The sequence below is a fragment of the Haemorhous mexicanus genome, chromosome 36 (assembly GCF_027477595.1).
Source record: "Haemorhous mexicanus isolate bHaeMex1 chromosome 36, bHaeMex1.pri, whole genome shotgun sequence".
NCBI classification, from domain to species: domain Eukaryota; kingdom Metazoa; phylum Chordata; class Aves; order Passeriformes; family Fringillidae; genus Haemorhous; species Haemorhous mexicanus.
The window spans coordinates 817,474-840,229 of record NC_082376.1 but is presented as its reverse complement, the minus strand read 5'-3'; the positions used below and the strand labels follow the sequence as shown (position 1 = coordinate 840,229).

At 62.2% G+C, this 22,756-nt stretch overlaps 3 protein-coding genes across 3 annotated transcripts in view; 1 reads left to right on the top strand and 2 right to left on the bottom strand.

The window, feature by feature from the left end:
- RYR1 (ryanodine receptor 1) overlaps positions 1 to 3,568 on the bottom strand; it is a 102,151-nt gene extending 98,583 nt beyond the window's left edge. The window contains 1 exon segment of the mRNA XM_059872542.1: positions 3,330 to 3,568. Coding sequence (XP_059728525.1) covers positions 3,330 to 3,374 — 45 coding nt within the window. The 5' untranslated portion in view covers positions 3,375 to 3,568.
- A 2,481-nt stretch (positions 3,569 to 6,049) lies between these two features.
- Positions 6,050 to 11,216, top strand: LOC132341202 (nascent polypeptide-associated complex subunit alpha, muscle-specific form-like). Its single transcript, XM_059872570.1, has 5 exons — positions 6,050 to 6,103; positions 6,920 to 6,989; positions 7,088 to 7,199; positions 8,484 to 8,641; positions 9,414 to 11,216. Exons 2-5 carry the CDS (start codon positions 6,984 to 6,986, stop codon positions 10,965 to 10,967), a joined length of 1,830 nt encoding a protein of 609 aa, XP_059728553.1. The 5' UTR covers positions 6,050 to 6,103; positions 6,920 to 6,983; the 3' UTR covers positions 10,968 to 11,216.
- A 700-nt stretch (positions 11,217 to 11,916) lies between these two features.
- PLD3 (phospholipase D family member 3) lies at positions 11,917 to 21,374 on the bottom strand. The gene is given in 11 exon segments (XM_059872487.1): positions 11,917 to 12,174; positions 12,941 to 13,040; positions 13,992 to 14,297; positions 15,873 to 16,073; positions 17,781 to 17,908; positions 18,618 to 18,669; positions 18,671 to 18,752; positions 20,498 to 20,702; positions 20,777 to 20,895; positions 20,998 to 21,036; positions 21,370 to 21,374. Coding segments are annotated over 11 exon segments (1,428 nt in total). The 3' UTR covers positions 11,917 to 11,983.
- Positions 21,375 to 22,756: the final 1,382 nt, after the last annotated feature.

Here is a 22,756-nt window from a genome sequence, read left to right as displayed (position 1 = left end):
AGAAATCCAAAATATCCACCAGGAATCCAAAAACACCCCAGAACCCTGAAATATCCCCAAAAAAATCCATTATGTGTCAGTGGGGTGGGGTGGCACTGCAGGACCACCTCGTCGCCCTGGGGGGGAAATTGGGGTTCAGCACCCCAAAATATCCACCAGGAATCCAAAATATCCACCAGAAATCCAAAATATCCACCAGGAATCCAAAATATCCACCAGGAATCCAAAATATCCATCAGGAATCCAAAATATCCACCAGGAATCCAAAAACACCCCAGAACCCTGAAATACCCCCAAAAAAATCCATTATGTCTCAATAGGGTGGGGTGGCACTGCAGGACCACCTCGTCGTCCTGGGGGGGAGAAATTGGGGTTCAGCACCCCAAAATATCCACCAGGAATCCAAAATATCCACCAGGAATCCAAAATATCCACCAGGAATCCAAAAACACCCCAGAACTCTGAAATACCCCCAAAAAACCCCATTATGTGTCAGTGGGGTGGGGTGGCACTGCAGGACCACCTCGTCGTCCTGGGGGGGAAAATTGGGGTTCAGCACCCCAAAATATCCACCAGAAACCCAAAATATCCACCAGGAATCCAAAATATCCACCAGGAATCCAAAAACACCCCAGAACCCTGAAATACCCCCAAAAAACCCCATTATGTCTCAGTGGGGTGGGGTGGCACTGCAGGACCACCTCGTCGTCCTGGGGGGGAGAAATTGGGGTTCAGCACCCCAAAATATCCGAAAAATACCCCAAAATGAAACCCCAAAATTATTGCAGGACCACCTCGTCATCCTGGGGGGGAAAATTGGGGTTCAGCACCCCAAAATATCCCCCCCAAAAAAAACCAGAATCCCAAAATATCCCCAGGACCCCAAAATATCCACCAGAAACCCAAAACCAGGACCCCCTGTGTGCCCCCAAATTTTATGGGGGGTGTCAGGACCCCCTGGGTGCCCCCAAATTTTATGGGGGGTGTCAGGACCCCCTGGGTGCCCCCAAACCCTTTTTGGGGGGGTCAGGACCCCCTGGGTGCCCCCAAATTTTATGGGGGGGGGTCAGGACCCCCTGGGTGCCCCCAAACCCTTTTTTGGGGTGTCAGGACCCCCTGGGTGCCCCCAAACCCTTTTTTGGGGGGGTCAGGACCCCCCGGGTGCCCCCAAACCCTTTTTTGGGGGGGTCAGGACCCCCTGGGTGCCCCCAAATTTTATGGGGGGGGGTCAGGACCCCTGGGTGCCCCCAAACCCTTTTTTGGGGGGGTCAGGACCCCCTGGGTGCCCCCAAACCCTTTTTTGAGGGGTCAGGACCCCCCCTTCCCCCCCCAAGGAGTTCAGCTCCCCCTCCCCCTCCCCCACCTGCTCCCATCACTCGGGGCCCCCCCCGAAATTGGGGGTGGGGGAGGGGCGGATTCCACCCGCGGGCCGGGGATGCCATGGGGGGGAGGGGGGGGGAGGGGCGGCTCCATGACTCAGTTTCCCCCTCCCCAAAAATCTCCCCCTCCCCCAAATCTGCTGAGCTCAGCATTTCCCCCTCCCCCTCCCCCACACCAAGGTCACCCCTCGACGCCCTCCCCCCAATTCCCCCCCGGTCTCATTTTGAGGCCAAACTGGGAGAAACTGGGACAGAGCAACTGGGACGCCCCTCCCCCCACCCACCACCCCCCCCCCGACCCCCCTGGGGGGGATCTGGTGTCGCCCCTCCCCCTCCCAGCAGCTGCTCCCCCTCCCCCCCCCCCCCGTGTTGCTTTTTTGGGAGCCCGGGACAGGTGGGGGGAGGGGTGGGGTGACCCCCCCCTTCTCAGGGCTCCTCCCAGTTCATCCCAGTTCATCCCAGTATCCCCAGCTTCCCAGTATCCTCAGTACTCCCAACCCCCCTCCCAGTTCATCCCAGTATCTCATTTCACTCCCCAGTTCATCCCAGTATCTCATTTCACTCCCCAGTTCATCCCAGTATCTCATTTCACTCCCCAGTTCATCCCAGTATGTCCCAGTATCCCCAGTCTCCCTCCCCAGTTCATCCCAGTATCCCCAGTATCCCCAGTCCCCCCTCCAAGTTCATCCCAGTCTCCCCAGTTCCCTCTCCCAGGATCTCCCAGTTTCCCTTCCCAGTTCTCCCAGTATCCCCAGTTCTGTTCCCCCAAATCCCCCCAGTATCCCGTCCCAGTACCCCCAGTCCTTCTCTCCCAGTTTTTCCCACTTCTCCCAGTTTCTCACCCAGTATCTCCCAGTATCCCATCCCAGTTCCTCCAGTTCCTCCCCAGTATCCCCCAATTTTCCCCTCCAGTATCCCCCTTTCAATCCCCCCAGTTTCCTCCCAGTATCTCCCAGTTTCCCTTCCATTTTTTCTCACATTCCTCCCAGTATCTCCCAACATTCCTCCCCAGTTTCTCCCAGTTTTCTCCCAGTAATCCCCCCAATTTCTCCCAGTTTCCCCTCCCAGTATCTCCCAGTATCCCCCAGAATTTCCCTCAGTTCCCTCCCAGTATTCCCCCCAATTTCTCCCAGTTTCCCCTCCCAGTATCCCCCAGAATTTCCTTCAGTCTCCTCCCAGTATTCCCCCCAATTTCTCCCAGTTTCCCCTCCCAGTTTCCCCTCCCAGTATCCCCCGGAATTTCCTTCAGTTTCCTCCCAGTATTCCCCCCAATTTCTCCCAGTTTCCCCTCCCAGTATCTCCCAGTATCCCCCAGAATTTCCTTCAGTTTCCTCCCAGTATTCCCCCCAATTTCTCCCAGTTTCCCCTCCCAGTATCTCCCAGTATCCCCCGGAATTTCCTTCAGTTTCCCCCCAGTATTCCCCCCAATTTCTCCCAGTTTCCCCTCCCAGTATCCCCCAGAATTTCCTTCAGTTCCCTCCCAGTATTCCCCCCAATTTCTCCCAGTTTCCCCTCCCAGTATCTCCCAGTATCCCCCGGAATTTCCTTCAGTTTCCCCCCAGTATTCCCCCCAATTTCTCCCAGTTTCCCCTCCCAGTATCTCCCAGTATCCCCCAGAATTTCCTTCAGTTTCCCCCCAGTATTCCCCCCAATTTCTCCCAGTTTCCCCTCCCAGTATCTCCCAGTATCCCCCGGAATTTCCTTCAGTTTCCTCCCAGTATTCCCCCCAATTTCTCCCAGTTTCCCCTCCCAGTATCCCCCAGAATTTCCTTCAGTTTCCTCCCAGTATTCCCCCCAATTTCTCCCAGTTTCCCCTCCCAGTATCTCCCAGTATCCCCCAGAATTTCCTTCAGTTTCCTCCCAGTATTCCCCCCAATTTCTCCCAGTTTCCCCTCCCAGTATCTCCCAGTATCCCCCAGAATTTCCCTCCGTTCCCTCCCAGTTCCTCACCGTCCGCAGGAATTGCACATCGTCCTCGCCTTCCCCCTCAGCCATCGCCGCGGGGGTTTTGGGGGTCCCGAGTCCGGTTCGAGGGGTCCCGGGTGAAGTTCGGGGGTCCCGGGTTAAGTTCGGGGGGTCCCAGGTGAAGTTCGGGGGGTCCCAGGTGAATTTCGGGGGGTCCCGTCCCCCCCCCTCGGCTGCTCCCCCCGCGGGTGTCACCGATCGTGTCCCCCCCGGTGTCGCGAGGGCCGGCGGTGACACCTGCAGCCCCTCCCCCACCCGTGACGTGAGGGGGGGGGAGGGCCGGGAGGGGGAGGGGGCGGGAAACTGAGGCACGGAACTCCCCCCCCCTTTGTTACCTGGGGGGAAACTGAGTCACGGAACTCCCCCCCCACTTTGTTACCTGGGGGGAAACTGAGGCACGGAACTCCCCACTTTGTCACCTGGAGGGGGAAACTGAGGCACGGAACTCCCCCCCCCCTTTGTTACCTGGGGGGAAACTGAGGCACGGAACTCAACCCCCCCTTTGTTACCTGGGGGGAAACTGAGGCACGGAACTTCCCCCCCCCCCTTTGTTACCTGGGGGAAACTGAGGCACAGAACTTTCCCCCCCCTTTGTTACCTGGGGGAAACTGAGGCACGGAACTCCCCTCTTTGTCACCTGGAGGGGGAAACTGAGGCACGGAACTCCCCACTTTGTCACCTGGAGGGGGAAACTGAGGCACGGACCCCTCCCTATGTCCCCTGGAAGGGGAAACTGAGGCACGGACCTTTTCAACCCTTCCCCGAGGTCCTCCCCAACACTGGGGAGGCCTCGGGCCCTTTAAGAAGAGTGGTCTCCACAGTTCAGCCCAGCACAGCCCTTTAATTTCGGAGGAGGGATTTTAGGAGTGATTTTAGGAGTGATTCCACCTCCCAGATCCTCCTGGGGTGGAATTTGAGGGCGGCTCACCGGGACAATGCAGGCGGAGGAGATCTCAGAGCAGCATGCCCCAAAGTTCTCCACAGGCTCTCCCGAGCTCCTTGGTGTGAAGACTCCAAACCCCTCAGAGCCCCCCTGAATCCTTCAGCACCCCCTCAGGCCCCTTTGACCCTCCAAAACCCCTCAGGTGACCCAGCCCTCCCCTTTTCCCTCACGTTTCCCGCTCTTTTGTCCCCTCACCATTCCCTCTCTTTTCCCCTCACATTTCTCTTTCTTCTCCCCTCACGATCCCCTCCATTTTCCCCCTCACGTTTCCCCGTCCTTTTCTCCCCTCACATTTCCCCGTCCTTTTCTCCCCTCATGTTCCCCCTCCATTTTCCCCCTCACGTTTCCCCGTCCTTTTCTCCCCTCACGTTCCCCCTCCATTTTCCCCCTCACGTTTTCCCGCCCTTTTCTCCCCTCACGTTCCCCGCCCTTTTCTCCCCTCACGTTCCCCCGCCCTTTTCTCCCCTCACGTTTGCCCGCCCTTTTCTCCCCTCACGTTTCCCCGTCCTTTTCTCCCCTCACGTTCCCCCGCCCTTTTCTCCCCTCACGTTCCCCCGCCCTTTTCTCCCCTCACGTTTTCCCGCCCTTTTCTCCCCTCACGTTCCCCCGCCCTTTTCTCCCCTCACGTTTCCCGCCCTTTTCTCCCCTCACATTTCCCCGTCCTTTTCTCCCCTCACGATCCCCTCCATTTTCCCCCTCACGTTTGCCCGCCCTTTTCTCCCCTCACGATCCCCTCCATTTTCCCCTTCACGTTTTCCCGCCCTTTTCTCCCCTCACGTTTGCCCGCCCTTTTCTCCCCTCACCACCCCCTCCATTTTCTCCCTCACGTTTTCCCGCCCTTTTCTCCCCTCACGTTTACCCGCCCTTTTCTCCCCTCGATTTAAACCTTAAATTAACAGCATAAGGACGCTCCCTCTCAATTTAGAGCCCTAAAATAGCGCGTAAAGAAGGTCTTCCCTCAGTCTGAACCCTAAAACTGGTGAAAAAAGGGGGTGGTTCAGGGGGGTCCCAGGGATGTCATGGGGGTCCCTGGAGTGTTAGGGGGTCCCGGGGTGGTTTGGTGGGGTCTCTGAGGTGCTTTAGGGCGTCCCAGGGGTGTTATGGGGTTGTTTATGGGGTCCCCGGGGTGCTATGGGGGTTATGGGGAGGTTTTGGGGGTCCCGGGGATGGTTTAGGTGGTTATGGGGAGGTTTTGGGGGTCCCGGGGATGGTTTAGGGGGTTATGGGGAGGTTTTGGGGGTCCTGGGGGTGGTTTAGGTGGTTATGGGGAGGTTTGGGGGGTCCCGGGGTGGTTTGGGGGGTTATGGGGAGGTTTTGGGGGGTCCCCGGGGGTGGTTTAGGGGGTTATGGGGAGGTTTTGTGGGGTCCAGGGGATTGTTTAGCGGGTTATGGGGAGGTTTTGGGGGGTCCCGGGGGTGGTTTAGGGAGTTATGGGGAGGTTTGGGGGGTCCCGGGGGTGGTTTAGGGGGTTCTGGGGAGGTTTTGGGGAGTCCCGGGGGTGGTTTAGGGGGTTATGGGGAGGTTTTGGGGGTCCCGGGGGTGGTTTAGGGAGTTCTGGGGAGGTTTTGGGGGTCCCCAAAGTCTCTCCCCCCATCCCACCCCCCATCCCGGCCTCGGGCCCGGCTCCATCCCACGGGAATTTCTGCTGATTCCCCCAAATTCCCGGAATTCCCCGGGTGGGGGAGCAGGACAAGGACCCCCCTTGTCCTGTGGCTGCGTGGGGGGAGGGGGGATTCCAAAAAAAGGGGGGGGGGGTCCCCGAGCTGGGGGTGGGGGGGACGCGGAGCCACCGGCAGAGCAGCGGCGCAGCAGGAGGGTGAGGAGGGGAATTTGGGGTGCGGGCTGGGAAAAGGGGTCTGGGATGGGGCTTGGGGGGGATTTGGGGGTCTGAGATGGGATTTGGGGGGCTGGGATGGGATTTGGGGGTCTGGGATGGGATTTGGGGGGGATTTGGGGGTCTGGGATAGTGTTTTGGGGGGGATTTGGGGGTCTGGGAATGGGGCTTGGGGGGGATTTGGGGGTCTGGGATGAGGTTTGGGGGGATTTGGGGGTCTGGGATGGGGTTTGGGGGGATTTGGGGGGCTGGGATGAGGTTTGGGGGGGATTTGGGGGGCTGGGATGGGGTTTGGGGGGGATTTGGGGGTCTGGGATGGGGTTTGGGGGGATTTGGGGGGCTGGGATGAGGTTTGGGGGGGATTTGGGGGGCTGGGATGGGGTTTGGGGGGGATTTGGGGGGCTGGGATGGGGTTTGGGATGGGATTTGGGGGTCTGGGATGGGGTTTGGGGGGGATTTGGGGGTCTGGGATGGGGCTTGGGGGGGATTTGGGGGTCTGGGATGGGATTTGGGGGGGATTTGGGGGTCTGGGATGGGATTGGGGGGATTTGGGGGTCTGGGATGGGATTTGGGGGGGATTTGGGGGTCTGGGATGGGATTGGGGGGATTTGGGGGTCTGGGATGGGATTTGGGGGGATTTGGGGGTCTGGGAATGGGGTCTGGGGGGATTTGGGGGTCTGGGGTGGGGTTTGGGGGGGATTTGGGGGCTGCAGTTGGGTTTGGGGGGGATTTGGGGGCTGTAATGGGGTCCTGGGGGGCTGCAGTGAGGGGTTGGGGGTCTCTGTACCCCTTTTCCAGGACCCATCGCCACCGACCTCCGCTCGTTCCCCCCCGAGACCCCCCCAAAAGAGGGACCCCCACCATGGAGGTGAGGAGGGGTCTGCAGGGGGATACCTGGGGCTGGGGAGGGGTCACCCGGGAGTTCCCGCCCCCCTCAATGTCCCCCTGTGCCCCCTCCCCTGCCAGGAGCTGCTGGAGCTGGGCCCGGGCTCCGAATTGGGGAGGGGGCTCCGCCTGGCCCGCGACAGCCGCGGGGTCTACGTGGCCGAGGCTCCCAAATCCCTGCGGCTGCGCCAGGGTGAGGACACGGGGGACACTGGGAGGGGACACTGGGGACACTGGGAGGGACATTGGGAGGGACATTGGGGACACTGGGGACACTGGGGACACTGGGAGGGACATTGGGGACACTGGGGACACTGGGAGGGGACACTGGGGACGCTGGGGGACATTGGGGGGCACTGGGAGGGGCATTGGGGGACACTGGGGACACTGGGGACACTGGGAGGGACATTGGGGACACTGGGGGACACTGGAGGGGCATTGGGGACACTGGGGACACTGGGAGGGACATTGGGAGGGACATTGGGGACACTGGGGACACTGGGGACACTGGGAGGGACATTGGGGACACTGGGGACACTGGGAGGGGACACTGGGGACGCTGGGGGACATTGGGGGGCACTGGGAGGGGCATTGGGGGACACTGGGGACACTGGGGACACTGGGAGGGACATTGGGGACACTGGGGGACACTGGGAGGGACATTGGGGACACTGGGAGGGGACACTGGGGACACTGGGGGACACTGGAGGGGCATTGGGGACACTGGGGACACTGGGAGGGGACTCTGGGAGGGACATTGGGGACACTGGGAGGGGACACTGGGGACACTGGGGACACTGGGAGGGACATTGGGGACACTGGGGACACTGGGGGGCACTGGGAGGGGACACTGGGGACACTGGGGACACTGGGAGGGGACACTGGGAGGGACATTGGGGACACTGGGGGACACTGGGAGGGGACATTGGGAGGCACTGGGGACACTGGGAGGGGACACTGGGGACACTGGGAGGGGACACTGGGGACACTGGGAGGGGACACTGGGGACACTGGGAGGCACTGGGGGACACTGGAGGGACATTGGGGGCACTGGAGGGACACTGGGGACACTGGGAGGGACATTGAGGACACTGGGGGACATTGGGAGGGGACACTGGGAGGGGACACTAGGGACACTGGGAGGGGACACTGGGGACACTGGGGGACATTGGGGGGCACTGGAGGGGCATTGGGGGACACTGGGGACACTGGAGGGGCATTGGAGTGGCACTGGGGGTGACACCAGGGTGACACGGGGCGTGACATGGTGACACAGGGGGTGACAAGGTGGCACGGGGGGTGACAAGGTGGCACAGGGGGTGACAAGGTGGCACGGGGGGTGACAAGGTGGCACAGGGGGTGACACTGGGGGTGACAAGGTGACACAGGGGCTGGCACTGGAGGTGACAAGGTGACACAGGGGTGACACAGGGGGTGACAAGGCGCCCGCGGGGCCGCCCCGCCGATGTCCCCGCAGGTGACCGTGTCCTGGGGGCGAGGGTCTCCTTCGAGGGGGCGACCCCCGAGGCCGTGGGGCGGCTGCTGGAGGGGGCCGGGGGCTGCCGCGTGTCCCTGCACCTGCGCCGGGGGACCCCCGGGACCCCCGAGGGACAGCGGGACAGCACGGCCAGGCTGGTGCGGCCCCCGCGGGTCTGGGGTCCCTGTGCGGGGGGGGGTCCCTATGGATGGGGGGGGGTCCCTATGCGTGGGGGGGGTCCCTATGGATGGGGGGTGTTTGGGGGTCCCTGTGCCTGGAGGGTTTTTGGGGGTCCCTATAGATTGGGGGGGTCTCTGTGGATGGTGGGGGGTCTCTGTGGATGGGGAATTTGGGGGTCCCTGTGCATGGGGGGTTTTTGGGGGTCCCTGTGGATGGGGGGGGGTCTCTGTGGATGGGGGGATTTTGGGGGTCCCTGTACATGGGGGGGGGTCCCTATGGAAGGGGGGTGTTTTGGGGTCCCTATAGATGGGGGGGTCCCTATGGATGGGGGGTGTTTGGGGGTCCCTATGGATGGGCGGGGTCTCTGTGGATGGGGGGGGTCCCTATGGATGGAGGAGGTCCCTATGGATGGGGGGCGTCCCTATGGATGGGGGGATTTTTAGGGGTCCCTGTGGATGGGGGGGGGTCTCTGTGGATGGGGGGTGAGGTTTTGGGGTGTTTGGGGGTCCCTGTGGGTGTGTTTGGGGGGGGGTCCCTGTGGATGTGTTTGGGGGTCCCTGTGGATGTGTTTGGGGGGTCCCTGTGGATGTGTTTGGGGGGGTCCCTGTGGATGTGTTTGGGGGTGTTGGGGGGGTCCCTGTGGATGTGTTTGGGGGGGTCCCTGTGGATGTGTTTTGGGGTGTTTGGGGGGGGTCCCTGTGGGTGTGTTTTGGGCTCTCGGAGCTCCCCACATCCCCCCGTCCCCCCCAGCCCATGGCGATGCCCGCGGCCCCCCAGAAGCCGCCCGCAGCAGCGCCCGCCGCCGCCGCCGCCCCGCTCTCGGTGGAACTGGCCCTTCCCAAGCTCCCGAAGCTGCCCAAGCCCCGCGGCGCCCCCAGCCCGGTCCCCCCGGAGCCCCCGCGGCCGCCGCGGCCCCGCCTGACCGTGCGGGAAGCGGCCGCAGCCCGGACACCGCCCCCGGAGCCCCCCGAGCTGCCCCCGGCCGGCTCCGGGCCCCGCATCCCGGCCGTGGAGGTGGCGGCTCCCAAGGGGTCCCTGGGGCTGAGCCCACCCCCGTGGGCAAAGGGGAGCCCGGCCACGACCCCCGATGGTGCCGGAGGAGATGAGGAGGGGGCTCCCGGCGCTCGGGGGGGATTCCCGGCCCTCCGCGTCCCCTCGGTGCCCATCGATGTCCCCAAAGCCGCCGTGGAGCTGGTCCCGGAGCTCGGCCTCGCTAGCCCGGAGCCCCCCGGCGGTAGCCCGGACGCGGGCTCCCGGTTTGCCGAGGGGCTGCGGAAGCTCAGCCGGGAGCTGGAGGCTCCGGCGGTGGAAATCGCCCCCAAGCCCCCCAAATTCCGCCTCCCCCGCCTCGGGTGGGCGCTGGCCAAGCTCCGGGAGGGCGGCGGGACCCCGCCGGCATCGCCCACGGGGATCGCCATTCCCAGCGTGGAGCTGGATCTGGGGGCGGTGGGAGACGCCGGGGCCAAGCTGAAGGTGCCCAAATTGTCGCTGGCGCCGTTCGGTGACATCGAGGACGGTCCCCGCTTCGCGATCGGGGCCGCTCCGGGCTCCCCCCGGCTCCGCGCCCCGCGGTTCGGCATCGCGGCGGCGGCGCTGCCGAAATTCGGGGGCTCCAGCCCCGACCTCCGCCCCGGGGGGGTCCCCAAAGCTCCCCCGAAACGGGGGGGCAGCGCCGAGAGCCTGATCCTGGGCTGGACGGCACCGGAGCCCCCCGGGACCCTCCGGTCCAGGCCGAAATCTCGGGGGGCTTCGGCGCCGCCGTGGCCGCCCCGGATCCCCATCCCCGCCGTGGGGTTCGCCCTGCCGGGAGCAGAACCGGGACCGGCACCGGAGCGCCCCGAGGCCCGCCGGGCTCCGGAGCCGCCGGTGCTGAAGGTTCCGGTTCTGGAGCTGGCGCCGCCGGGCTTGGACGGCACCTCGGAACCCCCCGGGCGCCGCTTTGGGGTGAAACTCCCCAAATTCGGGGCCGGCTCCTCCCGGAGCGGCGCGGGATCCTCCGGGAGGATGAGGAGGGGCGGCTCCAAGCCCGTCCCTGAGGAAGGAGGAGCCCCCCGGGATGGGAACCCCCGGCGGCGCCGGTGGGTGCCCAGGGTGGGTTTCACCCCCGGGGGGGCCTCGCCGGAGCCCCCCAAATTGGGGAGGATGCGGTTCCCCGATGTGGAGCTCTGCCCCGGGGACCCCCAAATCCCCGGGATCGGGGGGATCTCCTCCCGCTGCGATCCTGGGGGGCTCCGGGCCGAGGGGACCCCCAAATTCCAGCTGCCGCAGCTGGTGCTGAGCCCCCAAATCTGTGGCGAGCCGTGAGCCCCCCCCCTCCCGACCTGGGGGGGCTTTGGGGACCCCCCAAAGCGGCGACTGAGCTCCCCCGGACCCTCTCTAACTCCCTCCCTCTGAAATTCCTAATCCAGCCTTTTTTGGGGGGGCTTTGAGGCTTTTGGGCCCATTTTTGGGGTGTTTCTATTAACCAGGGAAGGGGGTACGAGGCTGTTGCCCCCCACTCCGGCCCCTCACGCTTGTTTTGGCCAGAATAAATGTTAATCCCAAAAAAAAAAAGGAGTGTGGTGGGGCTGGGGGGTCCAGGGAGGGGTTTGGGGATCCAGGGAGGGGTTTGGGGGGGGTTCAGGAAGGGGTTTGGGGGTCCAGAGAGAGGTTTGGGGGGTCCAGGGATGGGACTGGGGAATCAGGAAGGGGTTTGGGGGACCAAGGAGAGGTTTGGGGGAACCAGGGAGGGGTTTGGGGGGGTTCAGGAAGGGTTAGGGGGTCCAGGGATGAGATTGGGGAACCAGGAGGGGTTTGGGGGTCCAGGGAAGGGTTTGGGGGTTCAGGGAAGGGTTTGGGGGTCCAAGGAGGGGTCTGGGGGTTCCAGGAAGGGGTTTGGATGTCCAGGGAGGGGTTTGGGGGTCCAGGGATGAGACTGGGGAATCAGGACGGGGTTTGGGGGTCCAGGGAGGGGTTTGGGGGTCCAGGGAAGGGTTTGGGGGTCCAAGGAGGGGTCTGGGGGTCCAGAAAGGGTTTGAAAGTCCAGGGAGGGGTTTGGGGGTCCAGGAAGGGGTTTGAGGGGTTCAGGAAGGAGTTTGGGGTCCAGGGATGAGATTAGGGAACCAGGAGGGGGTTTGGGGTTCCAGGGAGGGGTTTGGGGGTCGAGGGAGCGGGTTGGGGGTCCAGGGAGGGGTTTGGGGGTCCAGGGAGGGGTTTGGGGGTTTCCAGGGATGGGTTTGAGGCTCCAAAGACCACGCACCGCACCAACACCACCTCCACAAATCCCATTCTCTTTAATTTTCCCCCCAAAACGCGCCGGCCCCCGCGGGTTCCCCCCGGCGCTACCGGGGCCCGCAGCGGCTGCTCCAGCTCTGGGTGTCGCCGATGTCGACGCTGTAGCGGGAGCTCCAGTCCCGCTCGAAGACGGCCTGGAGCCGCTCCCGGAACGACCCCGCGCCCGCCCCGGGCTGCGCCACCACCAGCGCCGAGCCCGCCGTGCGCTCGAAGTAATCCCCGGACCAGTTGGATGTGCCTGAGGGGGGTTTTGGGGAGGGGGAAAACGGGGAGGATTCACCTCAAAACCACCCCAAAATGCCTCAAAAAGCCCCCAAAATGCACCCAGGTGCCCCCAAAATGTTCCAATTTACCATAAAACCAGCACCAAACCCCCCCAAAGTAGCCCAAATCGCCCCAAAACGTCCCAAAATGTGACAAAATAGCCCAAAACATCCTAAAATACCCCAAAACCACCCCCGAAGACCCCCAAAGGCCCTAGAACACCCCAGAACGCCCCCAAGCACCTACAAACTCTCCAAAATGTTACACCCTGAAATACTCCAAAACACCCCAAAATGCATCGAAATACCCCCCAAACCACCCCAAAATACCCCAACTCCCCCAAAAATACCCCAAAACTACACCCACAATGCCCCAAAATGTCCCAAAACACCCCAAATGCCCTATAACAACCCCAAATCGCCCCAAAACGCCCCCGTAACACCCCAAAACACCCCAAAAACGCCCTGTAACAGCCCAAACCACCCCAAAACGCCCCCGTAACGCCCCCAAATGCCCTATAACACCCCAAACCACCCCAAAATCACCCCCAAACACCCCAAAATGCCCTATAACACCCCAAACCACCCCAAAACGCCCCCATAACGCCCCAAAACCCCCTGTAACAGCCCAAAAAGCCCCAAATCGCCCCAAACCGGCCCAAATCACCCCAAACACCCCAAATCACCCCAAAAGGCCCCAAACCGCCCCAAATCGCCCCAAACCCCCGGGGTGGCGCTGACCCACGTAGGCGGCCCTGTCGGTCACCATGTACTTGGTGTGGCTGACGCGGGCGAACGGGATGCGGCTCTGCGCCGCGCTGGCCGGCACCAGGAACAGCCGCTGCCGCGGGGACACGGCGACTGTCACCTCCGAGGGACTGCCACCTCCCCCCGAGGGACTGTCACATCCCCCCGAGGGACTGCCACCTCCCCGAGGGACTGCCACCTCCCCCCGAGGGACTGCCACATCCCCCTGAGGGACTGTCACCTCCCCCTGAGGGACTGTCACCCTCCCCGAGGGACTGTCACCCACCCCTGAGGGACTGCCACCCACCCCGAGAGGGACTGTCACCCACCCCGAGGGACTGTCACCTCCCCCCGAGGGACTGTCACATCCCCCCGAGGGACTGTCACCCACCCCGAGGGGATTGTCACCTCCCCCTGAGGGGACTGTGACCCCTCAAAGATCTGTCACCTCCCCCAAAAAGATCTGTCACCACCCCGAAGGGACCGTCACCTCCCTGAGGGGATTGTCACCTCCCTGAGGGCACTGCCACCCCCCTGAGGGCACTGTCACCCCCAATGTCCCTGTCCCCCTGAGGTCCCTGCCCCCCCGATGTCACTGTCACCCCCCGATATCCCTACCCCCCCATGATGTCCCTGCCCTCCCCGATATCCCTGCTCCCCCTGATGTCACTGTCACCCCCGATGGCACTGTCACCCCCCTGAGGGAACTGTCACCCTTTAAAGGCACTGTCACGCTCCCCGATGTCCCTGCCCTCCCCGATATCCCTGCTCCCCCTGATGTCACTGTCACCCCCCGATGTCGCCACCCCCGATGTCCCTGTCACCCCCCTGATGTCCCTGTCCCCCCTGATGTCCCCGCTCCCCCCGATGTCCCCGCCCCCGATGTCCCTGTCACCCCCTGATGCCACTGTCCCCCCGCTGTCCCTGTCACCCCCCCGCTGTCCCTGTCCCCCCGATATCCCTGCTCCCCCCGCTGTCCCTATCACCCCCTGATGTCCCCGCCCCCGCTGTCCCCGTCCCCCCCGTGTCCCCCCGTGTCACCCACCACCTGCACGCCGTAGCGGGTGCGGTTGTCGGCCAGCGCGGCCAGCGAGCGCAGGAAGGGGGCCATGGCGGGCGGGCTGTGCGCCCAGCAGCCGGCCAGCAGCCGCAGCCGCACGCCGCGCTCCACCACGGCGCGCCGCAGCCGCTCGTCCACGGCCGGCCAGAAGCGCCGCGGCCGCGAGAACTCGCTGCTGGCCACGTAGCTCATCACCGCCACGTCCACCGAGGCCTCGGCGCCGTCGATCACGGCCAGCAGCGCCTCCAGGTCCGGCGTGCGGCCGGCGGCGCAGAGCGCGGGCGGGGAGCTCTGCGGGGAGGGGGCGAGGGGGGGACCACGGTGGGGTGGCACCGGTGGGGTGGCACCGGTGTGGTGACACCAGTGTGGTGACACCCGTGTGGTGACACCAGTGTGGTGAGCCCAGTGTGGTGAGCCTGGGGTGGTGACCCATGGTGGGTGTGACCCTGATGTGGTGACACCGCTGTGGTGACCCCAGCGTGGTGACCCCGGTGTGGTGACCCCAGTGTGGTGAGCCTGGGGTGGTGACCCCAGCGTGGAGACACCGGTGTGGTGACCCCAGTGTGGTGACCCCGGTGTGGTGACCCCAGTGTGGTGAGCCCGGTGTGGTGACACCCGTGTGGTGACCCCGGTGTGGTGAGCCCAGTGTGGTGAGCCTGGGGTGGTGACCCATGGTGGGTGTGACCCTGATGTGGTGACACCGCTGTGGTGACCCCAGCGTGGTGACCCCAGTGTGGTGAGCCTGGAGTGGTGACCCCAGCGTGGAGACACCGGTGTGGTGACACCGGTGTGGTGACACCAGTGTGGTGAGCCTGGCGCGGTGAGCCTGGCATGGTGACACAAGTGTGGTGACCCATGGTGGGTGTGACCCTGATATGGTGACACCGCTGTGGTGACCCCAGTGTGGTGACCCACAGTGGGTCTGACCCTGGCGTGGTGACACCAGTGTGGTGACACCGGTGTGGTGACACAAGTGTGGTGACCCCAGCGTGGTGACCCACGGTGGGTCTGACCCTGGCATGATGACACCGGTGCGGTGACCCATGGTGGGCGTGACCCCGATGTGGTGACACCGCTGTGGTGACCCATGGTGGGTGTGACCCCGGTGTGGTGACACCAGTGGGGTGACCCATGGTGGGTGTGACCCTGGCGTTGTGACCCCAGCATGGTGACCCACAGTGTGGTGACTCCAGTGTGGTGACCCTGGCATGGTGACCCATGGAGTGGTGACCCAGTTTGACCCCAGTGTGGTGACCCCAGTGTGGCGACCCCAGTGTGGTGACACCAGTGGGTTTGACCCCGTTATGATGACCACCGGTGTGGTGACCCCCACCACTGTGACCCCACCACGGTGACCCCACCACAATGACCCCACCACTGTGACCCCACCACGGTGACCCCACCACAATGACCCCACCACTGTGACCCCACCACGGTGACCCCACCACAATGACCCCACCACAGTGACCCCACCACGGTGACCCCACCACGGTGACCCCACCACAATGACCCCACCACAATGACCCCACCACGGTGACCCCACCATGGTGACCCCACCACAATGACCCCACCACGGTGACCCCACCACGATGACCCCACCACAGTGACCCCACCACGGTGACTCCCACCACAGTGACCCCACCACAATGACCCCACCACGGTGACCCCACCACAATGACCCCACCACAGTGACCCCACCACAGTGACCCCCACCACGGTGACCCCACCACGGTGACCCCACCACAATGACCCCACCACGGTGACCCCACCACAATGACCCCACCACAATGACCCCACCACAATGACCCCACCATGGTGACCCCACCACAATGACCCCACCACGGTGACCCTCGGCGCGGCACCTACCGAGAAGAAGACGGCGGCCGCGGTGTCGTTGAGCGTCATCTCCAGCGGGGTCTCCAGGTTGATGGAGGTGGAGAAACTGTCCGGCCACGGCGCCGGGATGGACGCGTCGGGGACGCCCAAGGACCAGTAGGCCTCGAAGATCTTGCCCAAATCTTTGGCCAAGCAGCTGCAGTTGTAGATGGCGACTCCGAGCTCCTTCACCTGCGGCGAGCGGTGCCGGCGGCGCGTGGGACGGTGCCGCTGTCCCTCCCCGATGGACGAGGTTTGGGACGGCCCGGTGATGGGGTTGGGGGGTGCCCATCCATGTTGGGTGGAGTGCCAAGCGGTGGGTTTGGCACCGTCCGTGTTGGGTTTGGGTCAAGTTTGTTGGGTTTGGGTCAAGCTCATTGGGTTTGGCACTGTCCGTGTTGGGTTTGGGTCAAGCTCGTTGGGTTTGGGGTCAACCTTGTTGGGTTTGGGGTCAACCTCATTGGGTTTGGGGTCAACCTTGTTGGGTTGGGGTCAACCTCACTGGGTTTGGCACCGTCCGTGTTGGGTTTGGGTCAAGTTCATTGAGTTTGGGGTCAAGTTCATTGGGTTTGGCACCAGCCAAGTTGGGTTTGGGTCAAGCTCGTTGGGCTTGGGGTCAACCCTATTGTGTCTGGCACCAATCCCGTCGGGTTTGGCACCATCCATTGGTTGTGGCACCAATCCCGTTGGGTTTGGCACCATCCATTGGTTGTGGCACCAATCCTGTTGGGTTTGGCACCATCCACTGGGTCTGGCACCAATCCTGTTGGGTTTGGTGTCATCCATTGGTTCTGGCACCAATCCCGTTGGGTTTGGCACCATCCATTGGTTCTGGCACCAATCCCGTTGGGTTCCAAACCAACCTCGTTGGGTTTGGCACCATCCATTGGGTTTGGTGTCATCCATTGGGTTTGGCACCAATCCCATTGGGTTCCACACCAACCCTGTTGGGTTTGGCACCATCCATTGGGTCTGGCACCAATCCCGTTGGGTTTGGCACCGTCCATTGGTTCTGGCACCAATCCTGTTGGGTTCCAGACCAACCCTGTTGGGTTTGGCACCATCCATTGGTTCTGGCACCAATCCCGTTGGGTTCCAGACCAACCTCGTTGGGTTTGGCACCATCCATTGGGTTTGGTGTCATCCATTGGGTTTGGCACCAATCCCATTGGGTTTCCACACCAACCCCGTTGGGTTTGGCACCATCCATTGGTTCTGGCACCAATCCCGTTGGGTTTGGCACCATCCATTGGTTCTGGCACCAATCCCGTTGGGTTTGGCACCATCCACTGGGTCTGGCACCAACCCCATTGGGTTCCAGACCAACCCCGTTGGTTTTGGCACCAATCCCGTCGGGTTTGGCACCATCCATTGGTTCTGACACCAATCCCGTCGGTTTGGCACCATCCATTGGTTGTGACACCAACCCCGTTGGGTTCCAGACTAACCCTGTTGGGTTTGGCACCGTCCATTGGTTCTGGAACCAATCCCGTTGGGTTTGGCACCATCCATTGGGTTGGTGTCATCCATTGGGTTTGGCACCAATCCGTTGGGTTCCACACCAACCCCGTTGGGTTTGGCACCATCCATTGGTTCTGACACCAATCCCGATGGATTTGGCACCATCCATTGGTTGTGGCACCAACCCCGTTGGGTTCCAGACCAACCTCGTTGGGTTTGGCACCATCCATTGGGTTTGGTGTCATCCATTGGGTTTGGCACCAACCCCCGTTGGGTTCCAGACCAACCCCGTTGGGTTTGGCACCATCCACTGGGTCTGGCACCAATCCCGTTGGGTTTGGCACCATCCATTGGTTTCTGGCACCAACCCCGCTGGTTTCGGCACCAATCCCGTTGGGTCTGTCCCCCACCCACGCTCTGTCCCCGCCCCCGCCACACCCACCTGCGTCAGGGCCTCCAGTCCATGTTGGCGCTGCCGATGTAGAGATGGACGCCGTCCACCAGCCAGAACTTGGTGTGCAGCACGCCGCCCGTCAGCCGCGGCAGGTCCACGGTGCGCACGGGCCGCACCTGCGGCGCCGGCAAGGGCGTCACCCACCTGAACCCCCACCCGGGACCCCCAAATTTGGGGGGTGACCCCCACCCCGCTCACTGCTGCGCTCCAGGGCGCGGAGGGCGAGGGCGCGCTGACCGCCACCCGCACGGCCACGCCGTGCGCCGGCACTGGGCGTCACCCGCCCGAACCCCCCTGAGACCCCCACCCGGGACCCCCCAAATTTGGGGGGTGAACCCCACCCCGCTCACCGCTGCGCTCCAGGGCGCGGAGGGCGAGGGCGCGGCGACCGCCACCCGCACGGCCACGCCGCGCGCCGGCACCGGGCGTCACCCGCCCGAACCCCCCAGGACCCCACCTGAGACCCCCACCTGGGACCCCCCAAATTTGGGGGGTGACCCCCACCCCGCTCACCGCTGCACTCCAGGGCGCGGAGGGCGAGGGCGCGCTGACCGCCACCCGCACGGCCACGCCGCGCGCCGGCACCGGGCGTCACCCGCCCAAACCCCCCAGGACCCCACCCGGGACCCCCAAATTTGGGGGGTGACCCCCACCCCGCTCACCGCTGCGCTCCAGGGCGCGGAGGGCGAGGGCGCGCTGACCGCCACCCGCACGGCACGCCGCGTGCCAGCACCGGGCGTCACCCGCCCGAATCCCCCCGGGACCCCACCCAGGACCCCACCCCGGGACCCCCAAATTTGGGGTGTGACCCCCACCCCGCTCACCGCTGCGCTCCAGTGCCCAGAGGTCATCCAGGGGTGCGGAGGGCGAGGGGCGCGCTGACCGCCACCCGCACGGCCACGCCGCGCGCCGGCAGCTGCTGCAGCACCGCCAGGATCCGCTCGCCCTGCGCCGGGAACGGGGAGAAAATGGGGGGAAAATGGGGAAAATGGGGAAATGGGGGAAAATGGGGGAAATGGGGGGAATGGGGGGGAAAATGGGGGGGGAAATGGGGGAAAAATGGGGGGAATGGGGGAAAATGGGGGGAAAATGGGGGGAAAATGGGGGAAATGGGGAAATAGGGGAATCGGGGAATGGGGGGAAAATGGGGAAAAATGGGGGGGAAAATGGGGGAAAATGGGGGGAAATGGGGGGAAAAATGGGGAAAATGGGGGAATGGGGGAAATGGGGGAAAATGGGGAAATGGGGGAAATAGGGGGGAATGGGGGAAATGGGGGGAAATGGAGGGAAAATGGGGGGAAAATGGGGGAAAATGGCGGGAAAATGGGGAGAAAAATGGGGGGAATGGGGGAAATGGGGGGAAAAATGGGGGGGAAATGGGGGAAAATGGGGGAAAAGTGGGGGGAAAATGGGGGAAAATGGCGGGAAAAATGGGGAAAAATGGGGAAAAATGGGGAAATGGGGAAATAGGGGAATGGGGGAAATGGGGGGAAATGGAGGGAAAATGGGGGGAAAATGGGGGGAAAATGGGGGAAAATGGGGGAAAATGGGGGGAAAATGGGGGGAAATGGGGGATAAAATGGAGAAAATGGGGAAAAATGGGGAAATGGAATTAGGGGAATGGGGAAATGGGGGAAATGGAGGGAAAATGGGGGAAATGGGGAGAAATGGGGGAAATGGGGAGAAAAATGGTGGGAATGGGGGGAAAATGGGTAAAAATGGGTATAAATGGGGGAATAGGTGAAATGGGAAATTGGGGAAAAATGGGAGAAATGGGGGGGAATGGGGGAAAAATGGGAAATGGGGAAAATGGGGGGATGAGGAAAAATGGGGGAAATGGGGAATGGGGGGAAATTGGGGGAAATGGGGAAAAATGGGGGGAAACGCAGGGAAAAATATGGGGGAAAATGGGGGAAATTTGGGAAAATTGGGAAAAATGGGGAATGGGAGGGAATGGGGGGGAGATGGGGAAAAAACAGGGAAAAATGGGGGAAAAAACAGGGAAAAATGGGTAAAATGGGGGGAATGGGGGGGGAAATGGGGGGAATGGGGAAAAACGAAAGAAAACTGGGCAAGACGAGGCAAAAGTAGGCAAAAACCAGGTGAAAACATGGGCAAAAATTGAGAAATAAATGAGCAAAATTGGGCAAAACCCTGGCAAAAAAAAGAAGGCAAAAAGTGGGCAAAAAAAGGGTAAAAACCAGACAAAAAAGGGGCAAAAAATGACTAAAAAATGGGTAAAAAAGGGCCAAAAAATGGGTAAAAAGGGCCAAAAAATGGGTAAAAAAGGGCCAAAAAATGGGTAACAAGGGCCAAAACTGGGTAAAAAAGGGCCAAAAAATGGGTAAAAAAGGGCCAAAAACTGGGTAAAAAAGGGCCAAAACTGGGTAAAAAAGGGCCAAAAAATGGGTAAAAAAGGGCCAAAATATGGGTAAAAAAGGGCCAAAAATGGGTAAAAAAGGGCCAAACCTGGGTAAAAAAGGGCCAAAGCTGGGTAAAAAAGGGCCAAAACTGGGTAAAAAAGGGCCAAACCTGGGTAAAAAAGGGCCAAAGCTGGGTAAAAAAGGGCCAAAACTGGGTAAAAAAGGGCCAAAAAAAGGGGCAAAAAAGGGCCAAAAATGGGTAAAAAAGGCCAAAACTGGGTAAAAAAGGGCCAAAGCTGGGAAAAAAGGGCAAAAGCTGGGTGTCCCACCTGCTCAGCGCTGGCTCGTGTGTGCGTGTGTCGTTGTTGGTCAGTGTCCAGTAGAAGGAGGCGATGTCCACGCTGTGGGTGGCCCCGGCCAGCAGCCCCAGCCACGCCTCGAAGGTGGAGGGGCCGGAGGGGCCGGGGGGGGCCGGGGGGGCCGGGGGCGCTGCCCACCGCCAGCCCCTCCATGCCCTCGGGGATGCTCTCCACCAGCACGATCCTGTGGGATTTGGGGATTTTCGGGGGGTCCCGGGGGGGTTTGGGGGGTCCCCACACCCCCAGATCCGGCCTTACCTGCAGGTGTCCTCGCAGGTGACGTCGGCGTGGCGGCGGAGGCGCGGGGGAGGAGGAGGAGGAAGGTGAGGAGGAAGAGGATGGAGAGGAGGGGCGAAGAGAGCGGCGCCGTGGGGGCGCTGGGGACAGCCCGAAATTTGGGGGGGGGGGGGGGGTTTGGGTTAATTTTGGGGGGTTTCAGCCCATCCACGCTGCAGGGAAGGGGTGGGGGAGGGGGGTACCTTGGGGGTCGGCATCTCACGGGGCTCCAGAGGGTCCAGCTGGGGGGTGGAGACCCCAAATTTGGGGGGTGGAGACCCCAAATTTGGGGAGGATGGGGGGGTGAAGCACACCCTAAAATCCCCAGGATCCCCCAAAATCCCCAGGATCCCCCAAAATTCCCAGGACCCCCCCCCACCCCCATTCCCTGGTGGTCCCGTGGGAGTTTGGGGTTGGGGGGAAATCCCAAAAATTTGGGGAGTTGGGGGTTCTGTGATCCCAATTTCAGAGGTTTGGGACCCCCAAATTTGGGGTTTGGGGCAGGGAATTGACCCCATTTGGATTTTGGGGTTTCCCAAAACCTCCAAATTTGGGGGTTGGGGCAGGGAACCCACCCCATTTGGGGTTTGGGGGTGTTCTGGGACCCCCAAATTTGGGGTTTTTTTGGGGTGTCCTCAGCCCAGGATCCCCAAATCTGGGGGGTTGGGGCAGGGAACCCCACCCCATTTGGGGTTTGGGGTGTTCTGGGACCCCCAAATTTGGGGTTTTTTTTGGGGTGTCCTCAGCCCAGGATCCCCAAATCTGGGGGTTGGGGCAGGGAACCCACCCCATTTGGGGTTTGGGGTGTTCTGGGACCCCCAAATTTGGGGTTTTTTTGGGGTGTCCTCAGCCCAGGATCCCCAAGTTTGGGGTTTGGGGCAGGGAATCCCCCCGGTTTGGATTTTGGGGGTGCTCTGAGACCCCCAAATTGGGGTTTTTGGGGTTGTCCTCAGCCCAGGATCCCCAAGTTTGGGGTTTGGAGCAGGGAATCCCCCCAGTTTGGATTTTGGGGTGCTCTGGGATCCCCAAATTTGGGGTTTGGGGCAGGGAATCCACACAATGTGGATTTTAGGGTGTCCCAGGTGTCCCAAGTTTGGGTTTTTTGGGGTTGTCCCCAGCCCAGGATCCCCAAGTTTGGGGTCTGTCCCCCCGATTTGGATTTTGGGGTGCTCTGGGACCCCCAAATTTGGGGTTTTTGGGGTGTCCCCAGCCCTACCTGCTTGTAGGCTCCGTTCAGCCCCATCCTGGCACGAGGCTGGAACAGGAAAATCCGGATTTACCCCCTGGGGGCCTTTGGGGTTTTTGGGGTGCGGGGCAGGGGGAGGGACCCCAAAAATCCTCAGGGGGTTCAGAGGAGACCCCAAAAATCCCCGGGGTTCAGAGGAGACCCCAAAGAATTGCCAGGATCCGAGCGCTGGGAGGGGGACAGGAAGGGACCTCCCCCCCCCCCCAAAATTGGGGCTGGGCCCCCTCGGGGCAGGGGCGGGGGTCCCCAAATTTGGGGCAGAGCCGGGACGGGCTCAGGGAGCTTTGGGGCCACGTTTAGGGTCAGGTTTGGGAGGCATTTGGGGACGTTTTAGGGCTGTTTAGGGACACATTTGGGGGCAGTTTGGGGACACATTTGGGGCCCATTTGGGGACAAATTTGGGGTCAGTTTGGGGACACATTTAGAGCTCGTTTAGGGTCCATTTGGGGAAAAATTTGGGGTCAGTTTGGGGACAAATTTGGGGTCAGTTGGGGGACACATTTAGAGCTCATTTAGGGGACACATTTAGGGCTCATTCGGGGACACATTTGGGGTCAGCTTGGGGACACATTTGGGGCCCATTCGGGGACAAATTTGGGGTCAGTTGGGGGACACATCTAGAGCTCATTTAGGGACACATTTAGGGTCCATTAGGGGACACATTTAGGGTCCATTGGGGACAAATTTGGGGTCAGTTTGGGGACACATTTGGGGCC